General features: G+C 34.7%; 2 protein-coding genes across 3 annotated transcripts in view; both read right to left on the bottom strand.

Moving 5' to 3' along the window:
- Window positions 1-37: 37 nt before the first annotated feature.
- Window positions 38-4247, bottom strand: LOC125857501 (probable pectate lyase 5). Its single transcript, XM_049537104.1, has 5 exons — window positions 3880-4247; window positions 3097-3799; window positions 2824-3015; window positions 2020-2225; window positions 38-406 (listed from the first exon to the last, which is right to left on the bottom strand). The coding sequence occupies exons 1-5, from the start codon at window positions 4086-4088 to the stop codon at window positions 166-168; spliced, it is 1551 nt and encodes a 516-aa protein (XP_049393061.1). The 5' UTR covers window positions 4089-4247; the 3' UTR covers window positions 38-165.
- A 13890-nt stretch (window positions 4248-18137) lies between these two features.
- The window catches only part of LOC125857508 (malate dehydrogenase [NADP], chloroplastic), a 1084261-nt gene continuing 1076335 nt past the window's right edge, over window positions 18138-26063 (bottom strand). Inside the window, exons 2-15 of one of the 2 annotated variants that reach the window (XM_049537112.1) lie at window positions 22314-22440; window positions 22139-22229; window positions 21715-21801; window positions 21048-21132; window positions 20430-20611; window positions 20275-20345; window positions 20102-20192; window positions 19950-20024; window positions 19757-19858; window positions 19549-19671; window positions 18972-19040; window positions 18819-18887; window positions 18589-18642; window positions 18138-18462 (exon numbers count right to left, since the gene is read on the bottom strand). In XM_049537112.1, the coding sequence (XP_049393069.1) occupies window positions 18409-18462; window positions 18589-18642; window positions 18819-18887; window positions 18972-19040; window positions 19549-19671; window positions 19757-19858; window positions 19950-20024; window positions 20102-20192; window positions 20275-20345; window positions 20430-20611; window positions 21048-21132; window positions 21715-21741 (1002 nt within the window). In that variant the 5' untranslated portion in view covers window positions 21742-21801; window positions 22139-22229; window positions 22314-22440 and the 3' untranslated portion in view covers window positions 18138-18408. Of the gene's footprint in view, window positions 18463-18588; window positions 18643-18818; window positions 18888-18971; window positions 19041-19548; window positions 19672-19756; window positions 19859-19949; window positions 20025-20101; window positions 20193-20274; window positions 20346-20429; window positions 20612-21047; window positions 21133-21714; window positions 21802-22138; window positions 22230-22313; window positions 22469-26063 lie in introns of those variants that run through there. The other variant, XM_049537111.1, reaches the window with a different exon arrangement.

The following is a 26063-nucleotide window of genomic DNA, read 5'->3' as shown; positions in this document are numbered from 1 at the left end:
CTGGAGGAGCGGTGACCAAAACTTGCAAGATAAACAAAAATGCATGAAGGCAACAACCAATCTCTGATATCTATCCCTACCAATGTACAAAATGTGGGACGTTCATAAATACAATTAATCGCGAGTTTCGTTGAATAATAATATTAAGTCTGGTGACCTATAATGCTATAGTAAGTGTAAGAATGGTATTGATAGTTGAGCATCTTGATTGGTGATAGTTATGTACAAAGTCAGAAGAATGAAAAAAGAGAGTAAGATGGGGGTGGTTGTTGGTGGTGCTGCAGATGCACCAGTACCGCTGAATATCATTCCGAACAAGTCGACACTGCCGCTATTGGACTGAGCGTGACCCCTGCCGCTTCCTTCAGTAGCGCCCCCTTGGGATGAGATGCTTATGCTGTTGTCCCTGTTCTATATATATATTAATCCCTTTACAAGTAAGCAAGAAAATGCAGCTGGTATGATAAAATTTTGCATCAGTTTTAAGTTTTATCTAACATGAATTGATAATGCTAGCAAGTAAAATTCTATGACAAGCACTAATTGATGAGTGATGAGTAGCATGATGAGATTAAGATTTTCATGCTTTTTGGTATAGACTTCGAATTATGATTTAAAACATTGATTTGAATAGATGTTGAAATTGTGTCTTAGACATGCAATCTAAATATCAAAAGTTATATTTTTTTTTCTCATTGGAGGAGAATTTGAAATGTGAAATCAAAATTTTAAACTAAAAAGTAGAAGTTCCATTCAAAGTTTGAGAAGCAACCACAAATTTAAAATCTTTTGAGTTTGAAATTGTACGTCCAAACAACAACCTAAGTACAATTATTATTTTGAGCTGCCTCTATATTAGTATAATAATATAAATAAATTCTCATTTTTTAAACTTACAGAGACTTTAAAATTATTTGTAATGATGTGACTAGAGTAGAATGACATACTACTCTCCGGTTGCCAAAAAAATAATGAAATTCTTTCCTTTTTAGTCTATTAAAAAAAAATGATCTCTTTCTTTTTTTTAGTAATATTTTAATTTTAATTTTTCATGTGACATATTTAAAGTCACAAAGTTAGATGATAGTTTGATACATTTGACATAACTTTAAACTAGAACCACAAGATTAAAATGTTTTATTTATTTTATTAAACTTCATGCTGAATTATCATATATATTTTTTTGGAACGGAGAAAGTATAAAAAATAAGGGCGTCCTTCGTATTGCTGGAAAGCTTTGGAGCAGCAGAGCTCTCACATGCTAAACAGTAATGTGGTCCTCATCTGTCCTGTTTTTTTCCCCTGCCCTACAACTCTTATTTGCCAGAAAAATGAAAGATTCCAATTTCCACCGGGTTGTGTCGTTTGGTAGGATGTATCATGTTTAGGCAAAATATTATTTAGTAATTTTTTATTTGGTAGAATTTTTACTTCATAATTTATTCAGTATTATAAGTGCATAATTAATACATAACAAATTATGATGTTAATAATATACGAGTTATTAATCTAGGTATACAAGGGGCTGAACATGTAGTGGCCGGCGGGGCCCTACTGAAGGGTTTTACATCAGCTTTCACTGTCCCACATAATCACGTGAAGAACGTACCTTTAATACTACACTTTAACACACTTTTGAAAAAAACAAATTACGTCATTTCATATCATGATTTGAATCATAACCTAATTGTTGTTTTGAGTCTCTGAAGGCCATTTGAAGAGCTGATTTTCACTTATTTGTTTAGGTTTGTCAATTTAATTATTGTCAGAGTTTATGAGTCGATCAACCCCATAATTATGGATAATTTAGTACTTATGTGTATATATGTAATGAGAAAGATGAGTCCAGCTACTTTTTAGCTGTCTTTATGGTGCAATTACTTTCTATCTGCCTCTAAAGTCAGCTATTAGTTTAGAGGTACTTTTAAATTTGATCAGGTGGTGTGTATGAATCATTTGAAATTGACTCACTTCTTATAATAATTTTCAAGAAAAAAAGTAGAAATATGGGAGAAGTACCTGGGGCCACCAAGGACACCAGCATTGGCGGTGAGTTGGTTGATGAGAAGGGCGGATTTGGGATCGACGCTGTAGGCTTTGGTATATTGGTTGGTAAGGCCTTGCCCTGAAGGCACAAAAAATGCGCCATTAACCATAGTGTCCCCGTCCGTCCTCCAATTCCATTCATCCCACTGCCCATTGTCCGTGTCCTCCCGCTTCGTCACCTGTTCGTTCATCCCACATATATAATCACAAATCAATTTCACTGCGTGAAATATTAAGTTAAAGGGATTCACTTTTCAGCTTTTATTACCTTTACAACTTCTTATTCAGGAGTAACTATTATCTCTTAAAAGTTTGGTTCTCAATTATAGTTTCAAGTTTCAACTTTAATGGAGTAACAATCATATCATCATATTCAGGTTTCTGATTAAATATACAATATTCCCTCCGTCCCAATATATGTCACATACATTTCTTTAGTCTTCTGTAATTATAAATAATTAGAACACAAATGGCCAAGAGTCTTCTACACTAAAACTATTAAACTTTATGTCAAATTAAACAGAATCACATAAATAAATTGAGACGGAGAGAGTAGTTTATTAAACATGACAAGGCTCAAAATAATTTAGGTTCCAAATGCAACAATTATCACCAAAATATGTCCTACAGAAAGAGAAAAAAACAACTTTTTCCCAGTAGCCCCAAATTAAAAAGGATTGGATGAGAAAGGAAGCACACATGATAAAACCCCGATCTTATGCAATAGCTCACAAACCACATACGAGAGGTAACGACAAGAAGAATTGAGAAATTTACCTCCTTCAAATTTGGATCATCAGGAGCAGTATATCGATTGCCTTGACTGTTAATGGTAGGATTAGCACTTCCACCAATTGCATACATTTGCCAGTGTGTGAAATCGTTGTTCACCACATGTACATATCCTCTTCTAATTCTTGGCATTCTTTGTACTAATCCTTCTCCGAAATGATTGAATGCAATTGTCACCTAAACAACATAGATCCATCTCGCAATTACTTACTAAAACTAGAAAGAAAAAACAAAGAAGGAGAAAAATCAGTAATCAACCTGCATTCCTGAATCAGGCAAGTATTTATCATCATGTCCCAAGAGCATAACATCATCATGATGACTAAAATAGTTATTCGATATGGTAATAGCAGTAGACCCCATGATCGCATCAATCAAGCCGTCGGTACAATGAGATAATGCACAGTGATCAATCCAGATATTGTGAGATCCAAAGATGGATATACCATCACCATCCGATTTGCCTCTCCACCCAACATGCGTAGGGCTCGACCGTATGTTAGTATTACCCGAAGGGACACAATTGTAAATATGAACATTATGTATAATCACATTGCTCACATACTGTAATGTAATACACCCATTGCCGGTGATGTGAACATTTGCTCCCCGTCCGTCGATGGTCTTGTAGTTGTTGATAATAAGCTCGTGCTTTAGCTTTATGACCATGTCTGCTGCAAACACGATCCAGAGAGGTTCCTCTTGAACTACGGCGTACCGGAGAGTGCCCGGAGTTGGGTTGACGGTGTCTTTGTCGGAGGAGTCTCTGACTACGTAGATCTGACCTCCTTTTCCACCCATTGCACCCTGACCGAAACCAATGGAGCAGTCTGCTAGCCTTTGCCGGTCTTTGGCCCAGTTTGGGTCGCATTGCCAGCAATCGTCTATTGGGTTTCCTGTACTCTGACATTTGTTATCTCTTAGAGTTGTCTGGAGTAGTAATCTGGACTCATTGACTCTCCTGTAACAGAAACAAGCTATGGATGCATAAACATGAAATTAAGTGGGAATTTAAGAGAAATAATGCAGATATTTAGTTACCTTTGTAGTTGGTGAACAACAGATTCAGGATACGGGTGTTGGTTAGGAAGGGTAAGATTGAGTTGGGCATTAACTAGATGTGAGAAGGAGACAATGAGGTAGATAAATAAGAGAATGGCAGTGGCAGGAGGCATCCTCAGCTTCATCCTTGCCCTGTAAAACAAACTCTGGGAAGACATATCTAGTTCTTTAGAATGCTTGCTGCACATTCTGGGAAAACTAATAGAATACTACTATAATAATAATAATAATAATGGAGTAGTGTCAGTAATTAGGGTTTTGGACATACTCTACTAATACTATGATAAATATTGGGGATGATGACTGTGATGTTCACACTACATTGAAGGATGGAGGAGAGAGCACTTTTCTTTAGTAGCTCCCTCACTCTCTATTTAGGGGTCTTCAAACAAAATGGATGTGTCCAATCAAATTTTTAAAAAGAAAAACAAATTACTTGTGATTTGGTTTAATTTTATTTTATGTTAATTTAGTACTATAATGTAACCACTTATCACACTAGTGAGGAGGTGCGAGATGTTAATAATAGAGGGTACGAGGAGATGCAGTATAAGCCGAAAGAGTATTGAGCAGAGGTAATAAAATATGATACTTATATTACACATGATCTTAAATAGAAGGGTGTGAAGGATATGTATTAGGGCAGAATGTTAGAAAGTAGTGTAGTATTGTCTTGCTTATACTAGTTGGTGTTTGTAATTATACTAGTGGTATTATTATTGATTAGTGTCTTTTGATTATCACACTATCGTGTTATTATTTTTTCCTTTTTTTTGATAGACTTTGCACTACCTATGTGTTACACTATATTTTCTTCACTATCTTTGTTGTACATGGATTTACTATTGAGGCTTTTTCGAAACAACCTCTCTACATGCACGAGGTAATGGTAAGATTAACATACATTTTACCTTCTCCAATCCTCACTTATAAAAATTCACTAGATATATTATAAAATTTTACTAAAATATAAAAAAAAATACTTCATAACACTTGTTATATATTTTGTGTTGCAGAGACCTTACAAAAGAATTAAAAATAAAAATAAAAGAAACTAAACCGAGGGAAAATGAGATAAAAATCCAACTTTTATTGGTTTAATTTTATCTTATTTAAATAATTTAAAAATTAATCCTGTTTAATAAAAGTCAAGGTTAAGGGCATTCTGGTACTTCAGTTTGTGCACTACTCTGTGGACACGTAAAAAAGTGGTTAAAATATGAAGAAGTAAACATTTATAAAAAAAAATAAAATTAACTATATATATTATAATTTTTTGTCAAAAAGGATTTAAATAAACCGCTTTAGTTCTACTCGACTCCGGCCTTAGACATTTGTTATTGTGCTCTACCTGTTTGTTAGATGTTTGACAAGTAAATGAAAAATCTTTTTTTTTTTTTTTGGTTAAAATCTTTTTTTAGGAACATGAAATAGAAATTTTATCATTAAAAAAATATGATTTAGCTTTTTTCTATACACCGTGTGTATTGTGGATTAGCTGGCTTCCACACTGTAGAATGGCAACGACCCTTCTCTTCGTTTAACGAAAGAATCTTTCTTTAACACTATTTGACTTTTTGCAGTTTTTCTCTTTGGTACATTTGGTCCGTTGTTATCCACCATTGCTCCATTCATTAAAATCTTTTTAAATTAGTATCGTGAAAACATGAAATATTATTATTTTATAAAAAAATTATATAATTAGTAAATTAATATTTATCAATTTAAAGAGTGTTTCAAAATTCGATAAAAGTTAATTTTGATTATCATTTGGGGATGAATCCTGAAGAAATTTAAATGATCCTTCTTGTGAAAAACAACATTCATGATTTTGAGGTTATGATTAATAATCTTGATTATTTCAATAAAATGGATGTCAATGACTCGTTAGATTATCCGGATGAAAATTATATATGTTTAGAGATTCAGAGCTTAGAAGGAATTGTGGATACTATCGGAGAAAATAATGTCGAAAATGAAGTTGAAGACAATACAATTTCAAAGGAACTAATTAATTGACCGAGTATTAATTTATAAAGATTCTACCATATTAAAAAAGTAAAGGGTAGTTTAATTCATAGATATATGATAACAATTTAGGATAGTCGTACTTGAAATTATTCAATTCTATATTCGATTGAATTTTTATTTTCAGTACATCTAATATTTATTTTTAAATGTAATATAGATGGTGCTAATCAGTGTTCTAAAAGTTAGGATTGTAACACCTCAAAAATTGGAAGTTGAAACGGAAAGAAAAAGTGTAATTTTTGCACTAATTCAGTGGTCTACGAAACAGATCTATGGATCATAGGAAATCCTACGGGCCGTAAAAAGGGAACTGTAGACCTAGAGTTGAGTTTTTGAAATTTCAAGTTTTTGAAGTTTGGCCTACGAATGTATAGGACGAACCGTAGAAATTTAGACGAGTCGTAGATGGATTTCGTAGGGATACTCCAGACTTCGTAAAAAATTTAGGTTAAAATTGAGGTCTACGGTTAGGGTCTACAGACCGTAGAAAGTTAAACAGTTCGTAGAATGGTGTCATAGGAAGTATTTTAGGCCCAGTAACTCGACCTATCGTTGACCAGTACGGTCCATAGGTCCATATCGTAGGGCCCTCCGACAGTTATTTTGTAAGGGTATTTGAGTCTTTTTTATGCATTTATACATATACTATGTCATTTTGATCCTAATTTTAAGTCATACAACTACCCTTCTACTCCTAAAATTACCCCAAAGCTAGGGTTACAAGATTCAAGTCTCCTTTTTCCTCCATTGTTTTTGAGCTTTGATTATCAAGGTATGTAGAGTTTCATCAATGGGTTCCATTCATCCATTGAGCCCCAATAATTTCTCAATTCTCCAAGTTCAATTTCATCAAATTGATTAGGTTTTCATTCAATTCTTCATGGGTTCTAATTGTGTTGATTCAATTGGTTGATTTTGATCTTATTATGATTCTTTGACTCAATTGCATGTTTTTCAATCGATTTCATATGAACCCATGCATTATTCATGATTTTGATTATGAACTCTTAAAGACGTGAATTTATGAAAAAGTTATGAATCTATGAACATTGTTTTCATGAAAGTTATACATGATTGGTGAAAATAAATGTTTTATGATCTAGGGTTGATTTAAGATAAACATCAAGGAAATTGTTAAAAGATTTCCTCACATATTAAGGAATCATGATTGGTGAAAGATTTTCTCACACATGCATGATTCATGATTTAAGGAGTTACTCTATGATGTTTTAAGCTTGGATTAGTAATTTAATGTGCTTTCCATGTATGATGATATGTTTATGAATATGACTATTCCATTGGAATTTACTTAGCACCGAGAGGATATTGAGATGGAGGCTCTCATGTTAGTAGAGGTTAGGTCTCTAGTAGCAATCTCTTTGTCCCTAACTGCGTGGCCCCATGAGATTTGTCTTAGAAAGACATAACTCGTGGATCCACCTAAGCTAAAAGTGTAAGGTCCTTGCCTTGGCAAGTAAGGACATCTCTTTTCAGTGTGGGAGTAAGTCAACGGATTCCATGTTATAGCTCACATGGTCTATGTTGGTTGTAAAAATCCCACAAAACAAACTAAAGTTACTTCAAGGTTTTTATGAAGCTTTCCTTGTGATTTTAAAATGCATGGACCATGTTCATGATTTATGATTCTCCTTTAAAGGTTGTTACTATGTTTTAGCTTGGTCATGCATATCATGTTTTCCATTATGTCCCCTTATGATCATGCTTTACATTTTATGCATATCCCTTATGCTTAGTACATTTCATGTACTAATTCATACTTATGCATACATTGTTTAAACAATGTAGGGTCGGACGATCTTCCTCCCCCCGTTCGTGGCTAGTGGATTGCTTTGTAGATTGAAGACTTGGTGAGTCCTCATGTTCTGAGGACCTTGTCACTTATGTTTACATTCTTTTATGTCTTTAGTTTTCCGGCATTGTATGTGTTGTATGGGTTATGTCTCAATCACTCTTAATGTATTAGATTGGCTTGTCTAGACTATGATTAGACTTTCGCTTTCATGTCAAACTATTTCATGATATCGTATTATTTACTTAAACTCTCACATTTTCTATTATGTTATGTTGTATGTATGTCAAGTGACTTGTGTAGGGTCTCTCATGGCCGTATACGTCATGTCACGTCTAGGGTGTACTTTGGATCGTGACAAGGGTGGGGGCACGAGGCGAGGCATTTTATACAATATAGGGTGAGGCGTAATCCTCGAGATACGGGTCATAAGTCTCATTAATCTACACGTGTAAGTCTCATGAATCTATGGGGGGAGTACATCTCATGTATATTCAATTCTACAATTTTATCACTAAGAAAATAAGGAAAAGTAAAACTTTCGATAATTTTACTAATAAATTTTAATAAATAACCAATAATATAAAAAAGTATTATAATTATAATTTGAGAAAGGCAACAACTAACTACACAAAATGATAATAGTTAAAATAATCTTTATAACGAAATCATCATTTATCTTCGCATACTAGTCCTTCTCATCCTCAATTATTATTTGCACTAATTATTGTTTATATATTTTAAACTAGAAGGATAAAAAGTGTAAGAATAACAAAAAAAAGTAATTTGTTAAGGCTAAAAATGTAAGAATAACAAAAAATTGAATAAAGTTAATTATCTTAGAAACATAGTGCTATGAAAGCTCTTTCCTATCATTTAAGACATGATTATCTAAAAAATTGTTTATAGCAGTATTATTTTCTATGAGAGTTTAATTATACATTTTAGAAAGAAAAAAAATAACTATAACCTAAAAAAAACATGATAGCATCAAATATAAGTATCATTACACCAATAATATATAAATATAATTTAAAGCAAAAATGGTTCAAAAACCAAAATAAATAAATAATAATGTATGTGGCGTACGTTTTTACGCCGAGGAGTTATATTTTTAGGACTTATGTCCTATGAATCTAAACCTTCAATTTACACCCCGAAACATTTTTGATACGTCTCGCCCTAAAAATATTTTTGAAAACACAGATGCCAACAAAAGTAATCCAAGTAGGAGTTCTTAATCCAATTAGCAGATCCATAGGAACGAACCAAGCTCCGAGGAAGTGGTTGCATCAACAATTGCAACTAATTTTCAAAGTCCTCGAACGAACTGTCAGTATTCATTTGGAGTCCTGTGAATGTAAATCGGACATGCTATCCAAGCATAAATGATATTTTCGACTCAACAAATATCGAGAAAACAATCATTGTGAATTGTCTTGACAAAATGTTGATCAAAGTCAATACTTCAATTAAAAGCAACTAAAAACAAAGAAACAACCAAGCGCTCCAATCAAAGCAACAACCTTGAGACTCAAAGTATTGGTCCTAGTAGATCAAAATCAATATTCTGGAGGTAATGGTGCTGACAGAAATCTAGTTTGAGTCCGTTTACCAATCGTGTTGACAAAAGTCAACCCTTTCAACACAAAATCTCCAAACTCCAAACTGGGAAAAACTCACCCAAAACTCTTTCAAATACCTCAGAAACCAATCCATTTACCTCGACAAGCTACAAAACACAAAACAGAAGCTACAAGAAGGAAAAACAGTAAAACACGCAAAAACAAGCAAATAGCCACGAGAATCATTACAAAGAATAAAACCAAGAAATATAAAAAAAAATCTCAAAATCACCAAGGATAGCAATGTGACATAATGTCATTAATAGATTTCCTATTTATTTTCGGACTGACTATGAAGCCAAAAAAATGTCAAACTCACAAATATGAAATTCAACCCAAAAGGAAAAATAGACTCAACAAAACATAACAACATTGAAATAACAAAAAAATGATTCGATAGTGTATTCAAATCAGAATACACAATCTAGGCTATGCTGTCATTATTGATTAATTAAAGGAGAACGGACAATGGATTGTGTACTTATAATCGTAGCGAAAATCGTTGATTTGGTTATCAACCGAATTTGTCCCAAGCCCACATTTAATCACTAAGAAATAAAATTATGATTCCACAAACTAAAAGTCTTGTGTCTTTTCCTTTGGGAAGAAGAAAGATCTATAAAAAATTTGGTTATGCAAAAAAATGATTCTAGAGAAAAGCCCTTCTGCACTTTTGATATAACATAGAAAAACATTCCTAAGAAGTTAGTGCGAACTGAAAAACCTATTACTTTAGTTTTTCTCCAGTAGCTTTCTTCAATTTGATCTCCTCTAAATGAATCGAGTCGGACCAGTCCACATGGGTAACTGTCACGATCCAAAGTATACCCTAGGTGTAACATGATGTATAGAACTCCGAAAGGACCTATACAAGCCACTTAACATACATCATACAAAATAATAGAATAAAAATTTCAAAAGTCGTATTTTCATATTACAAAAGAGTTTGACAAAGCGGAAGTCTAACATAGTGTAACACCTCGCTTTTTGAAAGAACTAGAAAGACTTAGAATTGGAAAGAAACCATTTTTGAAATAATCAAATTTGGAAAGTTTGACAAAGTTAAGCTAAGTATGAGTTTTTGGTCGACTTTAAACAACCATAACTCTTAGCTCAGGATGATTTAGGTGTGCTACCAGATACTGTAGGAAAGATCTTTGAATTATCTTTCCAACGCTACCGAGTTTGATAAATTTTGAGTTAGTATGAGGGAGATATGCCCATTTGAAGTCGGGCTGTCCGAATAAGGAAAGTTACCCGAAATTTAGAAGGGTATTATGGTCTTTTCACTACCCAATTAATTAAATTCGTTTTTGATAATTAAGTTGGGGACAAAACTAATTGGATTCAGTTTACTCTTCATAAAAATAAGTTAGGGTTTTGAGAGAAGAGAAAAGAAGAGGAGAAAAAAGGAGAGGATCAAGACGTTCGTTGAGGTTCTTGAGTTTTGTCGCGGATTTTCGCCATGAGATTGATCCCTAAGAGGTATGTAAGCTTTCATAATGTTGGGTTTGTTCACCCACACACTAATCATGTTAATTTCAGCGAAATTCGTTCTAGAAAGTTGAAAGTTTGGTATTCTTGAATTGTGTTCTTGAAATTGGCTTTCGTTCTTGAGTTTATATGAGATTGATGAGTTCTTGAGAAAATCGTGTTGATTTTAGAGTTGTGTTTGATTAGATTCTTGTGTTCATCTACGGGGTATCTGAATCTAAAGAGGAATTGAAAAAAAGAATCGAATTTAGGCGAATTGGGGTTAGAAAATGAAGAAGGAAAAAGTCAAGTAAATATGGGTACCAGGTCCGTGACGCAGACCTATTCCTTAGGATGGGAATTTTTTTCTCCGCGTCGTGGAGAGGTCACGGACCCTTCTGCCTCAAAATTTATTTCGCAACCAAATATTTAAATGCATCTCCGCGTCGCGAACTTGCTTCCATCGTTTCTCATGTTTAACTATCTAAAAACACTTCTAAATATCACGAGATCTTTCCTATCACAAATAACAACCTTGAATTCATAAATCAAATTCAAGGTAGAGTTGAGAGTCATGTTTTAAGAGTTCTTTCGAACATTTTTTAGAAAGTCCTTTTGAGTCTTTTTGAAGAGTCTTCTACAATTTCTAATAACTTGTTTCGAGACTCGAGTAAGTGAGCATGCGAGTGAGGGGAATGTATTCATGAGTCTACACTACTATCGAGATCCTTCATATCATGAACCATAACTCTTGAATTCATAATTCACATTCAAGAGAGAGAGTTAAGAGTAGAGTTCAAGAAAGTCTTTGAGTTTAATTGTGAATCCTTTGAAATCAACTATCGATTTGAGCTAAGTTTTGAGGAAGTAAGTATGAGAATGAGGAGAGTCGTATGTATGAGTTCCATAATGTTCTGTAGACCCTCGAGTCGAGTGGTTCATGCCCATAAATTCCGCATGAACTTCATAAGTTGAGCATCTTTGAAAGGAGTAGTATCTTCAAGTTCTAAATCTTGAGTATTGAGTTTCTAATCCCTTTTGAGATTATATTCCTAATCATGAGACTATTACATGTTACTCATGAAGTCCTTGAGTTGAGTAGTTCATGCCCATAATTCCACATGAACCCTATAAGTCGAGTAGTCTGGAGATGAGAAGTATCTTTGAGTCCTTGAGTTGAGTAGTTCATGTCCATAACTCCACATGAATTCTCTGAGTCGAGCATTCTTGAAACGAGTATTATCATTGAAGTTCTTGAGTTTTGAGTTGTTGAGTTTCGACTATTGAGTTCTATATATATGATTATTGAAAACCTTGAATTGAGTCGTTCACGTCCATAATTCGGCATGAACTTTATTCTGAGAAGTCTTTTACAATTTTTTCCAAACTTGTTTTAAGACTTGAGCACTTGAGTTGATAAAGAGTAGAGTCGAGTCATTTTCTTTAAAATGATATATGAGAACTAAGTATTCCCAAGAGTAAATGTTTTCACATATAAAAGAGGAGGAAACTGAGATTTCCAAAAGAGTTTNNAGAAGTATCTTTGAGTCCTTGAGTTGAGTAGTTCATGTCCATAATTCCACATGAATTCTCTGAGTCGAGCATTCTTGAAATGAGTATTATCATTGAAGTTCTTGAGTTCTGAGTTGTTGAGTTTCGACTATTGAGTTCTATATTTATGATTATTGAAAACCTTGAATTTAGTCGTTCACGTCCATAATTCGGCATGAACTTTATTCTGAGAAGTCTTTTACAATTTTTTCCAAACTTGTTTTAAGACTTGAGCACTTGAGTTGATAAAGAGTAGAGTCGAGTCATTTTCTTTAAAATGATATATGAGAACTAAGTATTCCCAAGAGTAAATGTTTTCACATATAAAAGAGGAGGAAATTGAGATTTCCAAAAGAGTTTTGAGCAGTTGAGTAACATCTCTTTTTTTACAGAAAGATTTTGAGTAATAATCTCAAACCATAGAAAGAGTTATGTTTTTAAAATATATGAACTGAGTATATTTTGGGAGTAGTATTGAGCACCGATATGGGGACGAGTTCAGATAACTCAAGTCTCTATAAACCATATAGCCAACGTGGGTAGAAAGGGTCATACTTTTTAGATGATTCCTTAGTGCTTTTTAGCACAGACTAGTGGATCCACTTAGTTGAGAGGTCTTATACCTTGACAAAGTGTAGGATATTTCTGGTAGCGTGGACAAGACGATATATCATCACATAGCTCATAGTAATGGTTGTCAATTAGAGAAACTCCCAGAGAGTTATATTGTGTTTTTATATACATATCGAGTATTAATGTATTTTTTCAACACATTGAGTTGCTATCTACAGTTTTAAAGCTTTTCATATATATATATATATTGCATATTTTACTATTGCTTTATCCTTGAGTATTTCAAGTTGAGTATCTTATCCTTGAGTACTTCTGAGTTGAGTAAGTTTGAATAGTTTTGAGTATCCTTGAATATTCCTTGAGTTGAGTAAGTTTGAAAAGAGGTAAGTATGTTTCCTTTTTATCAAGTCCAAGCTTATGTTTATGTTTTAGAATTTCCCTTACATGCTTGTACATTCCACGTACTGAGTCATTTGGCCTGCATTATTTCATGATGCAGATACAGGTGTTCAGGGTCATCAACAGGAGCTTCGTTGATACCACATGGAGTTCGAGTTAGCTATGGTGAGCCTCCTTGCTTCCGGAGGGTTCCACTTTTACTTTCAGTTATATCAATTGTTAGGAGGTCGTGGTTTTGTCCTGACTTCCATCTCTGTCATTTAGAGGCTTCATAGATAGACTGTATAGTTTCAAAAGTCTTTTTATTTATTTTATTAAATGTTTTAAAGACTTAAGTTGCCTATTTTATGGCGAATTGAATAATTTATTTTTATTCAGAGTTTTTCATTTGAGTTAAAGCTTTGTAATTGAGTTTCATGAATTTTTATTCAGTTTTTACAAGTTAGTCTTCCGCTTGTAATTAGCTAGGATGAGGGTTCGCTTGGGGACCAACAATGGTTCTCGAGTGCCGACCACGTCCAGGGTGTAGGCTCGGATCGTGACACATAATCTCAACAAGCCATCTAAACATAAAAAAAAGTGGTTCAGACGTAACTCATACACCACATATATCATCCGTAAACTAAAAATACATAAAACAAGTAAATGTGTCTCGATCCTCGAAACATAAAGACTCACCAACTCTTGAATCCGGTAGAATGATCAACTAGCCACGAGTGTGAGAGGTAGGAGCGTCGGATCCTACATTAATAAGATAATGTAGGCACAAGTATGCATTAGTACATGGAATGTAGTAAGTATGAGGCAATATGCATAAATATACATGATGACACAGCTTAAACATGTAATTCATGACTAACATTTGAACATTTAAAGCTTTAAAGAATCGATGACATGTAAATCATAAGATATGGTCAACACATTTAAAAGAAGAGAAATAAGAAAGCTTTGAAGAAGCATAATCGTTTTTTGTGGGATATTAGCTTTAACCGACAATAAGACCATAAGATTTATATCATGGAATCCAATATCTCTCTCATATCGAAATAAGGGGATTCTACTTGCCAAAGTAGAATCAGTACACATCATCTTTTGCTAAAGTGGATCCACTAGATAGGTCATTTAAGACAATCCTACAGGGACACGTAGTTTGGGACTAGAGGTTGCTACTAGAGACTACCCTATTTGAGTCTCCACCTCAAAGATAGCCCTCTCGGTGCTAAGTCTAAATCCAACAGAATAGATAAAAGTCCAAATATCATTATTACATAGGAAAGGCGATATTCAATACCAATCCACATCTTAAAGACCATATCATAGAATAGCTCCTTAAATTACAATTCAAACGTAGGTGAAAAAACCTTTCACCAATGTGATATGTGAGAAACACCTTTCACAATCATGATCATATTGGTATGTGAGAAAACCTTTTACAACAATATATCATTAATACTTTCATTTAAAAGCACCATATCATCATAAACATCATTTTCACAAGACATGCATATTCTTTCAAAATTCATAGTGCATAGGTTCATGGATTTTTCATAAGTTCATAGTTGGAAGTCATGGATCATGCTTGGGTTCATATAACTTCAACTAGATATCATGTAATTTACATTAAATCATGCAATAAAAGATTTAAACAACAATAAAGATCATAATTGAATAAGACTCATATAGAACTAAGAAAAACACTAATTTGATCAATTGAAATTGAATTGAGAATTTGAAAACCTTGGGGACCCCATGAAGGAATGGACTCCATGGGTCAATACCCACATACCTTGCTACTCAAGCCCAAGATGAATGGTGAATGGAAGACCTTGGAGTGAACCCTAACTTATTTTTCTTCCTTAGGTTGAGAGGGAATTTAAGAGAATGAATTTGGCTAAGTTTTGGGGAAATAGGTGAATGGGTTTAAAGTGGGTAGATTTAGGACTTAAAATTTTTATATAGGGCTTAAGATAGATGTCAAAACGATATAGTATTGGCTTAAAACATTTAGAAAAAAACCCAAAAGCCCCTAAAAATTAATTGTTGAGCTGGACTACGGGTCAAACTTACGGACCGTACAACTTTCTACGGTTCGTATTTGATCAACCGTAGACCAAGTATTGGGCCTTAAAATTACTCAACTTTTGACGGGACCCTTCTACGACTCGTAGGACTTCCTTCGGACCTTAGACCCTAACTGTAGAATTCAACTTTAACTCCAAAATTTTACTTAAGTCTGGATAGCTTCTACGAAACACATTTACGACCCATAGACCATACGAAGGACCGTCTTGGTCAACCGTAGGATGAAGTCTGGGACTTGATTTTCAAAAATTATTTCCCCCCTTTCTACGAGATTGGTCTACGACCCGTAGAAAGTTCTACGAACCGTAGACTGGTCTCGTAGACCTGAACCAGTAGCCAAAATTCATGCAATCTATTCCATTTTCGAAATCCGAGGTGTTGCAGTAACCCACGATTTAAACTCAATAACCAACAAGTTTAAGGGGGTGTTTGGATAAGATTTTTTTAAAGTGATTTAAAAGTCAAAAGTATGTAGCTACCTACTTTTGATTTTTGACTTTTCTTTTTATACTTTTTAATTTGTATCTTTGCCAAACACCTGCTTAAAAGTCAAAAGTACTTAAAAATAAGTTAATCTAGACACCTTCTAAATTTCGTAAGCCTCTTTATAGTTAAGTTTATATTACATTTTGATATGATTGAATTATTGATAGAGAACTGTAATGATATTTTGAGCATGATAGAGCTATGACTTTGTATAGATCTTTTCTAACATCAGGTTGGTGTTTTTGCTTCTCCTTGAATAAGATATTTATGAAGTAAATTTTTTGAAGCATACCCCAAACTGCCCCTATAGGTAAACAGACAGCTATTATTTCTGGTTGTTTATCAGAAATCTAGCAAGAGTTGCACCTCCCACTACCACCACTAAGATTAAAATACCAAATTGAAATAGTTTATTATCCAAGGTGTTTTCATCCCTGATGTTTAAATTACCTTCCAGTTTATTTTCCTCTTTTTCTTAGTTTTCACACTTCTTTTTTGGTGAAAAGGATGTATTTGTGCTATGCAGAGGCGGACCCACATGTATAGGTGGGGTGTAGGTGCACCGGTTAACTTCAATTTTTTTTATCTGTATATCTATTTTGAAAAACTGAAAGAAATAAATATAACTAATAGTGTCCTCATGAAAAGCATAAAAGGGCAGTTAGTAGGGATCCAGTTAGTGTTGCTGGTACAAGATAGCGCAACTTCCCATGCTGCCACGGTTTGATCCCAGCTAAAACCACATTTTATTGTTTTTATCAACTCATAATATTGGTGCACCCAGATGGATATGACCTTGAGCAGGTATTTCATCTTTTATGTGCATGCTTCATGAAGATATTCGTGTACACCAAAAATAGAAAAGGACTAGATAGTTCATCTTTATCTTTCGGATAGAGCTACCATTATCCTCCTCTGATCTTCCAAATTGTTCATCAAATGCAAGTCGGGATAATCTACAAATCTCTCTCTGTGTCCTGACAGGTTCCCATCTCTGTTCCAGCAAGATAACACTTGTTGAACTCTCCTAGCCAGCTTCCCCTTGAGCTGATCAAAATCTTCCAACCTTCATTTGTTACTTCGCAGTGAAAAAAGAGATGATTGATATCTCTGCCTCATGTAGCACAGTTGTTCCTCTTTTCATAAGATTGTCTCGAGCCTCTCTTTCCGGTATTCATGTAAAGCATGCTATTTCATCAGGAAATTTTACTCTCCATATCATCTTCCAGGCCAACATCTGCATTGATGAAGCTTTCATAATATCTTTAGTTTCCAGATCAAATAAAATCAATGGCTGGCTTAATTTCACTAAAATTGGCACAAGGCAACCGGTACTAACTTCTTCTTAATATCTTGCACAAGATGCTTGGAACTCACAGTGACAGTGCACCTATTGGTACAAACTGATCTGATGGCAGAAATGGCACTAACAGTGAGGAAGCAAATAAGTCCCTTGATCCAGTCAAGCATGACTGCGATACTGAATCAAGCAAGAAACAGGCCACTAAATGATACAAGTGATAACTTGCAATTTAAAGATGGAGCACTCCTATGATCTTTCAAACTCAGGGTTTGACGTTGCTTGAGGAGTACCTTATGTACTTTGATGCAAATAAGAATTTGGGTTTTGATCCTTGAGTCCTAATTGGATAATGGATACAGTGGGCATCGTTTTATGAAGCAGGCAAGCCAGATGTTGGGCAGTATTATTCCTGCGTTTGCTTTGGAGTTACCTACAAAGGATGTTCTGAAGTTCAGTGCATGTTTCAAATAAGCAACATGACAGACTGGTCATCTTTATTGCAACATTATCTTATCTTTTGGCATGTCTCCAGGTAGTGATAATTCTGCCACTTTGGAATCAGTTGCTAGCTTTCTTGTAAAAGCAAACATTTATGGTATCCAGGGGCTGCTTCTGTTCCTTATTCTTTCGAGTCCTACTTCTTTCCATGAGCTTCAGAATTGGGACTTCGATTTGTGCTAGGTAAAGTCTAGCAAGTCAAATCAACACAAGGGTTCAAAGTTCTTTCTTCTCAAAAAAGATTCTCAGCACCTCACTACTACTCTTGACAAAAATTCCAATACGTACACCTATATATTTAGTTCAAAATTTTCATTTACTGTAGGTAGTAGACTGAGGCTGCTGCAAATGCCATCTGTAGACTCTTGACGATGAGGACATCAGTAAATTAAAGCCAAATAGCCCAAAATGCCAAACAGATCATTCCAAAACCGAACCAATCCGAACTATTTAGTTTGGATTTGGATTGTCATTTCTCAACTGAAAATCAAAAATTCCAAGCCGAAGCTTTCATATCCAATCTGTATTGCCTTAACGCCCACCCCTAGCAGCAATCAGATCTAGTCAACTTCAAAGATCATTTGCATACATATTACATTTTCATTTACCTTTGTGTTCATAGGATCTAAACCCGTTCTGCAAAGGTCAAAAGCCGTTGATAACCTGGCTCTATAGTTTCACATTTCTCCAGGGAGCATTGTGTCTCCTGGCAGATCACATACAGCAATACCCTAAAAAGAGAAAATATAGACTCAGTCCACTGGGAAAAACACAATTTAAATGACTAATACCAGTGGCTTAGTACTCACTACCCTGAGGAGAGGGGGAAAAACAAAGTAAGTAAAACAAAATCTCACCTCTCCTGTAAGATGCGCGACACATCTCTTCTCAGCAAGCAATTCATCTTCTGACTGCAAAATCGTAGACAAACACCAGATTAATTAACTGCTTCATGAATGTCTATGTGAAAGCACGGAATTGGAGCTTTTTGGCTTTATATGTTCGACATGCTCCATGGCCAATGAAATGACATTTTACTTATGAAGGGAAAAAAGTGTTCCAAAATCTAAGAGAAAAGGGAGATAACCTTCTTTATTCGGCTTTGGAGGTAGTCATCCATTAATACATCCTTGACAAGTTCATAGTCACCATCACCCTGCAAGCAATAAGTATATTAGACCCGATATTGATTTGCACAAAAAACACCAGATGAAACTGGGAACTGAGGTAAATAACTAACTTTTGATCTGCATGGCATGCTGAAAACTATATCCTCTGCTATCCCATAAGGATTTCCATTGGTGTACACCTACATTATCAGATCTAATTACTAAGAAACTCATAAATAACCATCATATACCATGCAACCGGAAAATAAGGAGCCATAAAACTAGTTACTCTATATCATAACAGATATGGTTGGATTAAATGTTTATAAGTTTATACAATAAAAATATGGCTTCCATTTCAGCTAATTATGCCTATTTGATCAGGATAAAGTCTGTGGCTGTGGGATGCCACTGAGCTCCTTTGTGATAATGAGTAAAAGATTTGGTATAAATACACACACACAACACAAAAGGTGGGTGTATCCGCACATGTGTCCAGTATATAAGTCGATAAACCTCCACGTGGAATTAAAAAATGAACAAAGCGAAACTCATCCACCTTCTAATAACAGTATCTCCTGAAACCCGGGTGGGAAGGTGGGTGGGTTGGGGGGAATCAATATTTAGCATGCTCATTTCCTATAATAGATCATTGAAGGCACTAATAGACAACTTAATTCTCTTACAAAGAAGAATTCATAAGCTTACGCTAGTGGAGAACCAATCGCCTTCTGGTGTAGGAGTCACAAGAGACCTCATTGCATCAACAACTGATACAGCAGTAGATGCAGCAGAAGATCTTCCCCATTTCTGAATAAGTACACCACCTCTCTGGAGATCAATGCCTAAGCTTTAGAATCTTTTGACAAAAACACATGACAGGCACAAAATAAAACTCTCAAGTTTGAAACCATACCTTCTGAATCTTTTCAGTGAACTCTTCCTCTAACCATTTAGAGTCTCTAATGACGTCTTTGACCGGAAAACCATTAATTTTTGCATTTAAGAAGTCTGGAACCTGATAGCAAGAAACTGATCTAACTTATAGCAGGAACAGTAAGCAAGTGAAAATAGCTTTGGCACCAATGAATGAGAATCTTATGAGAAACCTGAGTAGTTGAATGGTTTCCCCAGATGGTCATATTAGATACTTTGTCATAGAAGACTCCAGCTTTCAGAGCAAGCTGCACAACCATAAAACTGTATCTTACCTTTTGTATTCACCGTGTAAAAGAGCCTGCTAAACCATATGATGGCTTACCTGGCATTTTGCTCGATTTTCATCTAATCTTGTTAATGCATGAAAATTTTTTGCAGGTATGTCTGGAGCATTTTTCAAACAAATCAATGCACTAGAGAGGAATAGGAAGATATTAGCAATGAACAGAGAGGGGTATAAAAGGAGATTTGGCATTCAGTGAAATAGTATATTACTTGGTATTACAAGGGTTTCCCACCACTATAACTTTGACATTACGAGATGCAACAGCATTGAGAGCTTTTCCCTGTAATGATTTGGAAAAAGATATGAAAAACTTTACTCAACATGTTAACTCTAACTTATGAGGATAACAACTAGAAGAAGATACCTGCTCAGCAAAGATTTGCCCATTTATATCCAATAAGCCAGCTCGTTCCATTCCAGGACCTCGAGGCTTTGCTCCAATGAGAAGTGCCCATTCAGCATCCTGGAACACCTCATAAGGATCTATGCCTATGCTGACCTCCCTAAGCAACGGAAACAAGGAATCCTCTAGTTCCATAGCAACTCCTGAATGGTGACATCTAACCGTTAGTAAAGAAGAAATTCATCAACTGTTACTAACAGAAGTAGGAATTCCATCCTTTTCCTACAGTTAGTGAGAATGAATATCATAGAAAGCAAGTGGAGCAAAGAGCTGAAAGTTGCGAAACCCATATAAACTACTATAAATAAGAAAATGAACATTCTTTATCGAATGTCAGACAACAAGCACATTTTAATTTTATTTTAATAATGCTTGTTTGGAAGTGCTTAAATCATCTGACCATATAAAGATAGCTAAAACAGTTCATCCTACAGTTAAGTTACAAACATACCGCCCGTCCACCCCCACACCCACAAAATATGAAAGGAATTAGATAAGAGAAAAGAGGAAACAACATATTTATGTCCGTGAAGGATCCTCCAAAAATGTAGATGCTGATGGTACAGGGAAAATACCTACCTTCAAGGGCTTGGGTCGACCGCTCAGACCCCAATAATTTTAATGCAACTGGTTGATCTGGCCCAAAAACTTCACCTGATGCAAGCTGGAAAAATTGAAATCATTACATACTTTCCGAGGCTTTATGAGTACTGATTAAAAAGCTTCCGGAATTTTCACCTATGAAGAAATGGTTCATAAGAACAAACATAATGGTGCTAGATAGCATAAGTTCAAACCGTTAATTCATACTTTAAGGTCATTAATAGATGAACTGTGAGTCCAGCAATCAGCTTGATCCATTTGAAAGGATATTAGATAACATAAAGAACCCGGTCCGGTCACAGATGCATTCAAGCCAAGAAGTTAATTGAAAAGAAAGATTCTCTACATGGTGAGAACTGACTTTAGATAATAAATGAGTTTCTGCAACTATAGTATCCCAAGAACGTGGTCACGCTTTACTGATGCTGGTGTGCGGATGCATATTAATTTTGACTCTAATAATCACATGACTGATCTATTACTGTCTAAATGATACAGTCTGGAAAATTAATCAAGTAATATGCTCAATATTTTGTTACAGTTGCGCTCTTAACGAAGAAATTTGTACATTATTTGCGTTGTGGTTGAAGTAAAAAAAAACTAAAACTCATTAAAAATAATGGAAAAAAGGGCTTCTTCTTACTTTAAAAAGAAGATGATTAGCGATCATTCCGGCAGCACCAGAAACAGAGACATTTATCAGCTTCTTCCAAGAACTTGTCTCTTCTTCCTGTTGAAAAAAATTATTCTTAAAATACAATACAAACTAAAAGCCGAAGATAGTTTCTGCTCGACTATTCACATACAACAGTTGTACAGTATCTTTCCTTCTTCTTTCAATAAGAAACTCTACATATTTTTTTTGGACCATTAGGGACTTAACTATTAACCCTCCTTAATGAAAATTCTCGCTCCACCCACTGATTAGGGTCGATAAAGAATGTTAGTAGGTGATTTCTTTTTCATATGTTTTGCGCATAGTATATATTAGAGAGACAAAATGATAGATGTAAGAAAGTGAAATGGTCCAGGGTGACCTGAATTTCATTATTACGAAGGTAACTTACAGCTTTGAGATCATAAGTAAGACAGAAAACACCAAAGCATTCAGTTTTTTTAATTGGCTCCTTCGCCACCGGCACTGGTGCTTGAACTTCACTGGTACAATAAAAAAAAAAAGTTGTTAAAAAAGGTTTTCTCTAACACAAGTAGTAAGGGGTGAAGAAAAATGAACATACTTACTTAGAGATAACAGAGCAGCATATTTTACTTCTTCGGAGAGGAGTTAGTGATAATCGAGGCTTGTGGGTTGATACATGTAAAAGTTGTGAAGAATAAAGAGATATGGTTTTAGTGAGTGAAGAAGAAGAAGAAGGAATAAACTCTGCCACCGCCATGGCAGCAGAGTATGAAGGGAGTATGTTGAGAGTATAATTTGATGGAGAGAGGACAGAGAGAAGCTAAGTTTTGTCACCTTATCTCATCTCATATATACCCGCTTCCTCTTCACATTTTTATTATTAATATTAGGAAAAATGCTCAAAAATGCTCGTAACGTATTAGAAATGGTTAAAAAATGTCCTCCTTTCACCTATTGATTTAAAAATGTCCTTAACGTTTGTTTAGGTTCAAAAATGCTCTTAAGTTAACAGAAATATGACATGGAATTTAACAAAACAAATGATCAATTTTCATTGGTCCACATCATTTTATTTTCAAATAAAAAGACCCACCCAATTAGCTAAACCCAAATCCATTTTTGATTAGTCTTTGCATCTTTTACCCGTTCCTTGAGGGATTATGTTTTGTTTTTCGAAATTGGGGAATTAGAATTTGAATAGTGTCGGAACAGAGAGTGAAAGAATGAGTGAGGCGGAAATTAGGTGGATGAAGCAAAAAATGATTTCGGTGCTTTGGCAAAGAGAGGGGAAGACTATTTCTTGATTAAGCCTGATTATTAGAGGATTTCATTGACCTCTTTTTTAGTTTTCGTAGTGACTTTATCACATATGCTTTAGTAAATCTGTTAATTGCCTGTGATATAGCTATAACATCAGTTTTCTTGTATGAATTTGCTAAATTTTGGCTTCTCTTGAATAGATTTTTGATGGGCATAATGCAATATCAACTGCTATTTTCGCTAAAGAAAATCTATTAAACAATGTTTTGACTCTTAGTCTTCAAAGAATTAGTAGGGAAGAGTGGCTTCAAGCACTTCCACGAGCATAGTTGTGGATTTTGTGAAAACTGATAGAATAGAGTTTCATCAAAAAGGCATTCTGCAAGACTTTTAGCTTTAATATTTTTCGCCAGTGAAACAGGTTTGGGTTTGGATTTGGGTAGGGCTTTTTATTTGACGTGGACCAATGAAAATTGACCATTTGTTTTGTTAAATTCCATGTCATATTTTTGTTAACTAAAGGGCATTTTTGAACCTAAACATAACGTTAAGGGCATTTTTAAACCAAAAAATGGAAGGAGGGCATTTTTGAACAATTTCTAATACGTTAAGGGCATTTTTGAGCCTTTTTCCTTATATTATAATAAAATCTATCAAGTACTATTATTTTTATTTTTAAATTTTCCAGCACTTTAGTCATCTCTACCTCAATGCCTCAACGTTCTAACAATAATACCTCTACAATCAATCACGATAATTAAGATCAAAACTTTAATCAATTTCCACAAATCAACCCCCCTCCTTCTCCTCCTCTTCCAAAAAAGAGAGTAGATTTTAGGTCAAAAATCATGTTTAAATGTTTTTTACAAGTGAAATTTTCACTCTAATACAATATTCTAGCATTTTTTTGAGAAAACAACGGATGTTTTGCACCTGCACTAATAACTCTAAAGGGAATATGAACAATACCAAATATCGTCAACAACACTAAACGTATCTCCTCTGGACTCACTCGTCCCCCTTCTGCTTCTCGAGGTGGAGGCGGTGGAAGTGGAGAAAATGGTTCATAAGTTTATGCCATATGCAAATATCAAATGAGAAGTTGTGTGTTGGATGGTCTGCTAGCTCCTTATTTTTCAATCAAAAAATAAAAATATTTTCTCAATGCTCATAATTTTTTTTGGTGTTGGTAATGTTGGAATACTAACTCCCAGATTTGCCTAAGGAACATGTATATTATATATGTTCCTTTGAAGATTACATTAGTTACGTTATGTAAAGCAAATAAAGTAATGACACAATATTTTATCGCAGAAAACTCCGACTTATAAAGGGTAAAAAATCACGACCTACACCTCTGTAGGATTTAACTCTACTTCATTAAACACTGAGCCTCAACAAAACATTTCAAACCTATGTAACCTAAGGAATTATAAACTCTAATTCCTAGATGCCAACAACCAACTAGATCGTCGACCCACTTCAAGTTATGAATTCGGATTACAACTCTTGCAATCCTAGGAACTAACTCTAATTCCTAAACTCCAACACAAACCCCCCAAGGTTTATGGTCCCAAGTCTTTAAGTCGCCCCAACTTGAAGACTTTATTCCTACTCCAGTTTATACTTCACTGGATCTAGAAAGAACTACAGATACAACTCGATAAAAACTCAATACAAGCAAACTTGACTTAAGAACTATAAAACATAAGCCTATGAATCAGTTCTTCAATTCTTGTTTTTGTTTCCTTGCGTTGGCTGCACTTCGTAATCGGAAATCACTCAAATATGAACTCCCTCTATTTGATTGTATTCTACTTGTAATTCTCTGTTTAAGTGCGCAAGTTTCGTTGGAAGATTCTTGCTCTATTTATAGACTAAGTAGACCAAGAATCATTTTCCTACTTTAACTTTGTTTCCTTATCCATGTGGAATTTGGAAATTCTTGTAAACTAATTTTATGCACGCTTCCTCTTCCTTGAAGGAATTCTTTTTATGAAAGGAAACCATTTTTGCACTGGTTTCTTGTCGAAAAAGCAACCCTTCCACCGCTTTATAACTTTTAATTCGCGTGGTTGACGTTCTCCTTATCCCAGTCGGATTCGGTCTAAAAGGAACATGTCGGCACAATCGGTTCCTTTAATCTGTTCCTCTATTTGTCAATTATCAAAATCTTTCTCGATCTAACAAATTCCCCCTTTTTGATGATGACAAACCATTGCTTCTTGTGTGAATAGATCAATCTGTATTATATGTCAGTTTCTTAAAACTCAATACACAAAGCAAACACATTAGGATCAAGTTAGACCATTTGGGTTATAAATATTACACAAGTATGTACTTCCCCCTTTTGACATCATAAAACACTGTGAAGGCATACACCACACTAAGAGAAGCAAATTCGATACTCATGGCCACTGGGCTATCACCTACACAAACACTTAAAAATCAAGAACTCAGTTAGCTATAGCAAAGCATTTGCATAAACATAGGAGATAGACATGAACCTGAAACCCAACAAGGCATGTACCCAACGATTTATCTCAACTTGTATTGCGGTCTCACCCCAAGAACTCTTCCCCATACTTGATTTTCTTGTTATTTTCATTGTTTTTACTACTTGTGATTAAACCCCCAAATTGATATTTGACACTTTTGTGTCACCCCCCTTTGATTTATTATGTTTTTAATTGTTAATATCCTTAGCTATGACTAATTAGAACTAATTTTTATTTTTCTATCAATTCTCAAAACCACTCCCTTGGAACACGACCCCAACCTTTAGTTGGATTACTATATTATCGACGATCATAGACACTCGTACCGTAGGTTAGTGTCGTTGGTCACGATAAACATCAACCAGTACTACCTAATCTCTACCCCACAACCTCTATTTTAGAAGGCACCAAAGTAGAGGTGTCATCCACCGAAGTCATCTCAATCATAACATTAGATAGACCATCACACTTAGAATCTCCAAGAATGTCATTAAGAACCATAAATTCTAATTAATCAGGCATGAACATGTTTTTTTAAGAACACTTTATTCCACAAGTTTAGAAAAAGAGGATTTCTTGGTTAAGAAGTTTATG

Source organism: Solanum stenotomum, chromosome 3, assembly GCF_019186545.1.
Source record: "Solanum stenotomum isolate F172 chromosome 3, ASM1918654v1, whole genome shotgun sequence".
In the NCBI taxonomy this organism is placed as follows: domain Eukaryota; kingdom Viridiplantae; phylum Streptophyta; class Magnoliopsida; order Solanales; family Solanaceae; genus Solanum; species Solanum stenotomum.
The sequence above is the reverse complement of the archived record's forward strand: the minus strand, read 5'-3'. Positions and strand labels throughout refer to the sequence as shown.

Bases quoted from the DNA above. Each gene is read 5' to 3' on its own strand.
- LOC125857501 (XM_049537104.1), bottom strand. From the start codon at position 4,088: ATGTGCAGCAAGCATTCTAAAGAACTAGATATGTCTTCCCAGAGTTTG. The intron at 3,800-3,879 runs GTAACTAAATAT...TTTCTGTTACAG, and splicing joins GTTGTTCACCAACTACAAAG to GAGAGTCAATGAGTCCAGAT. The intron at 2,226-2,823 runs GTAAATTTCTCA...ATGAACGAACAG, and splicing joins ATGATCCAAATTTGAAGGAG to GTGACGAAGCGGGAGGACAC.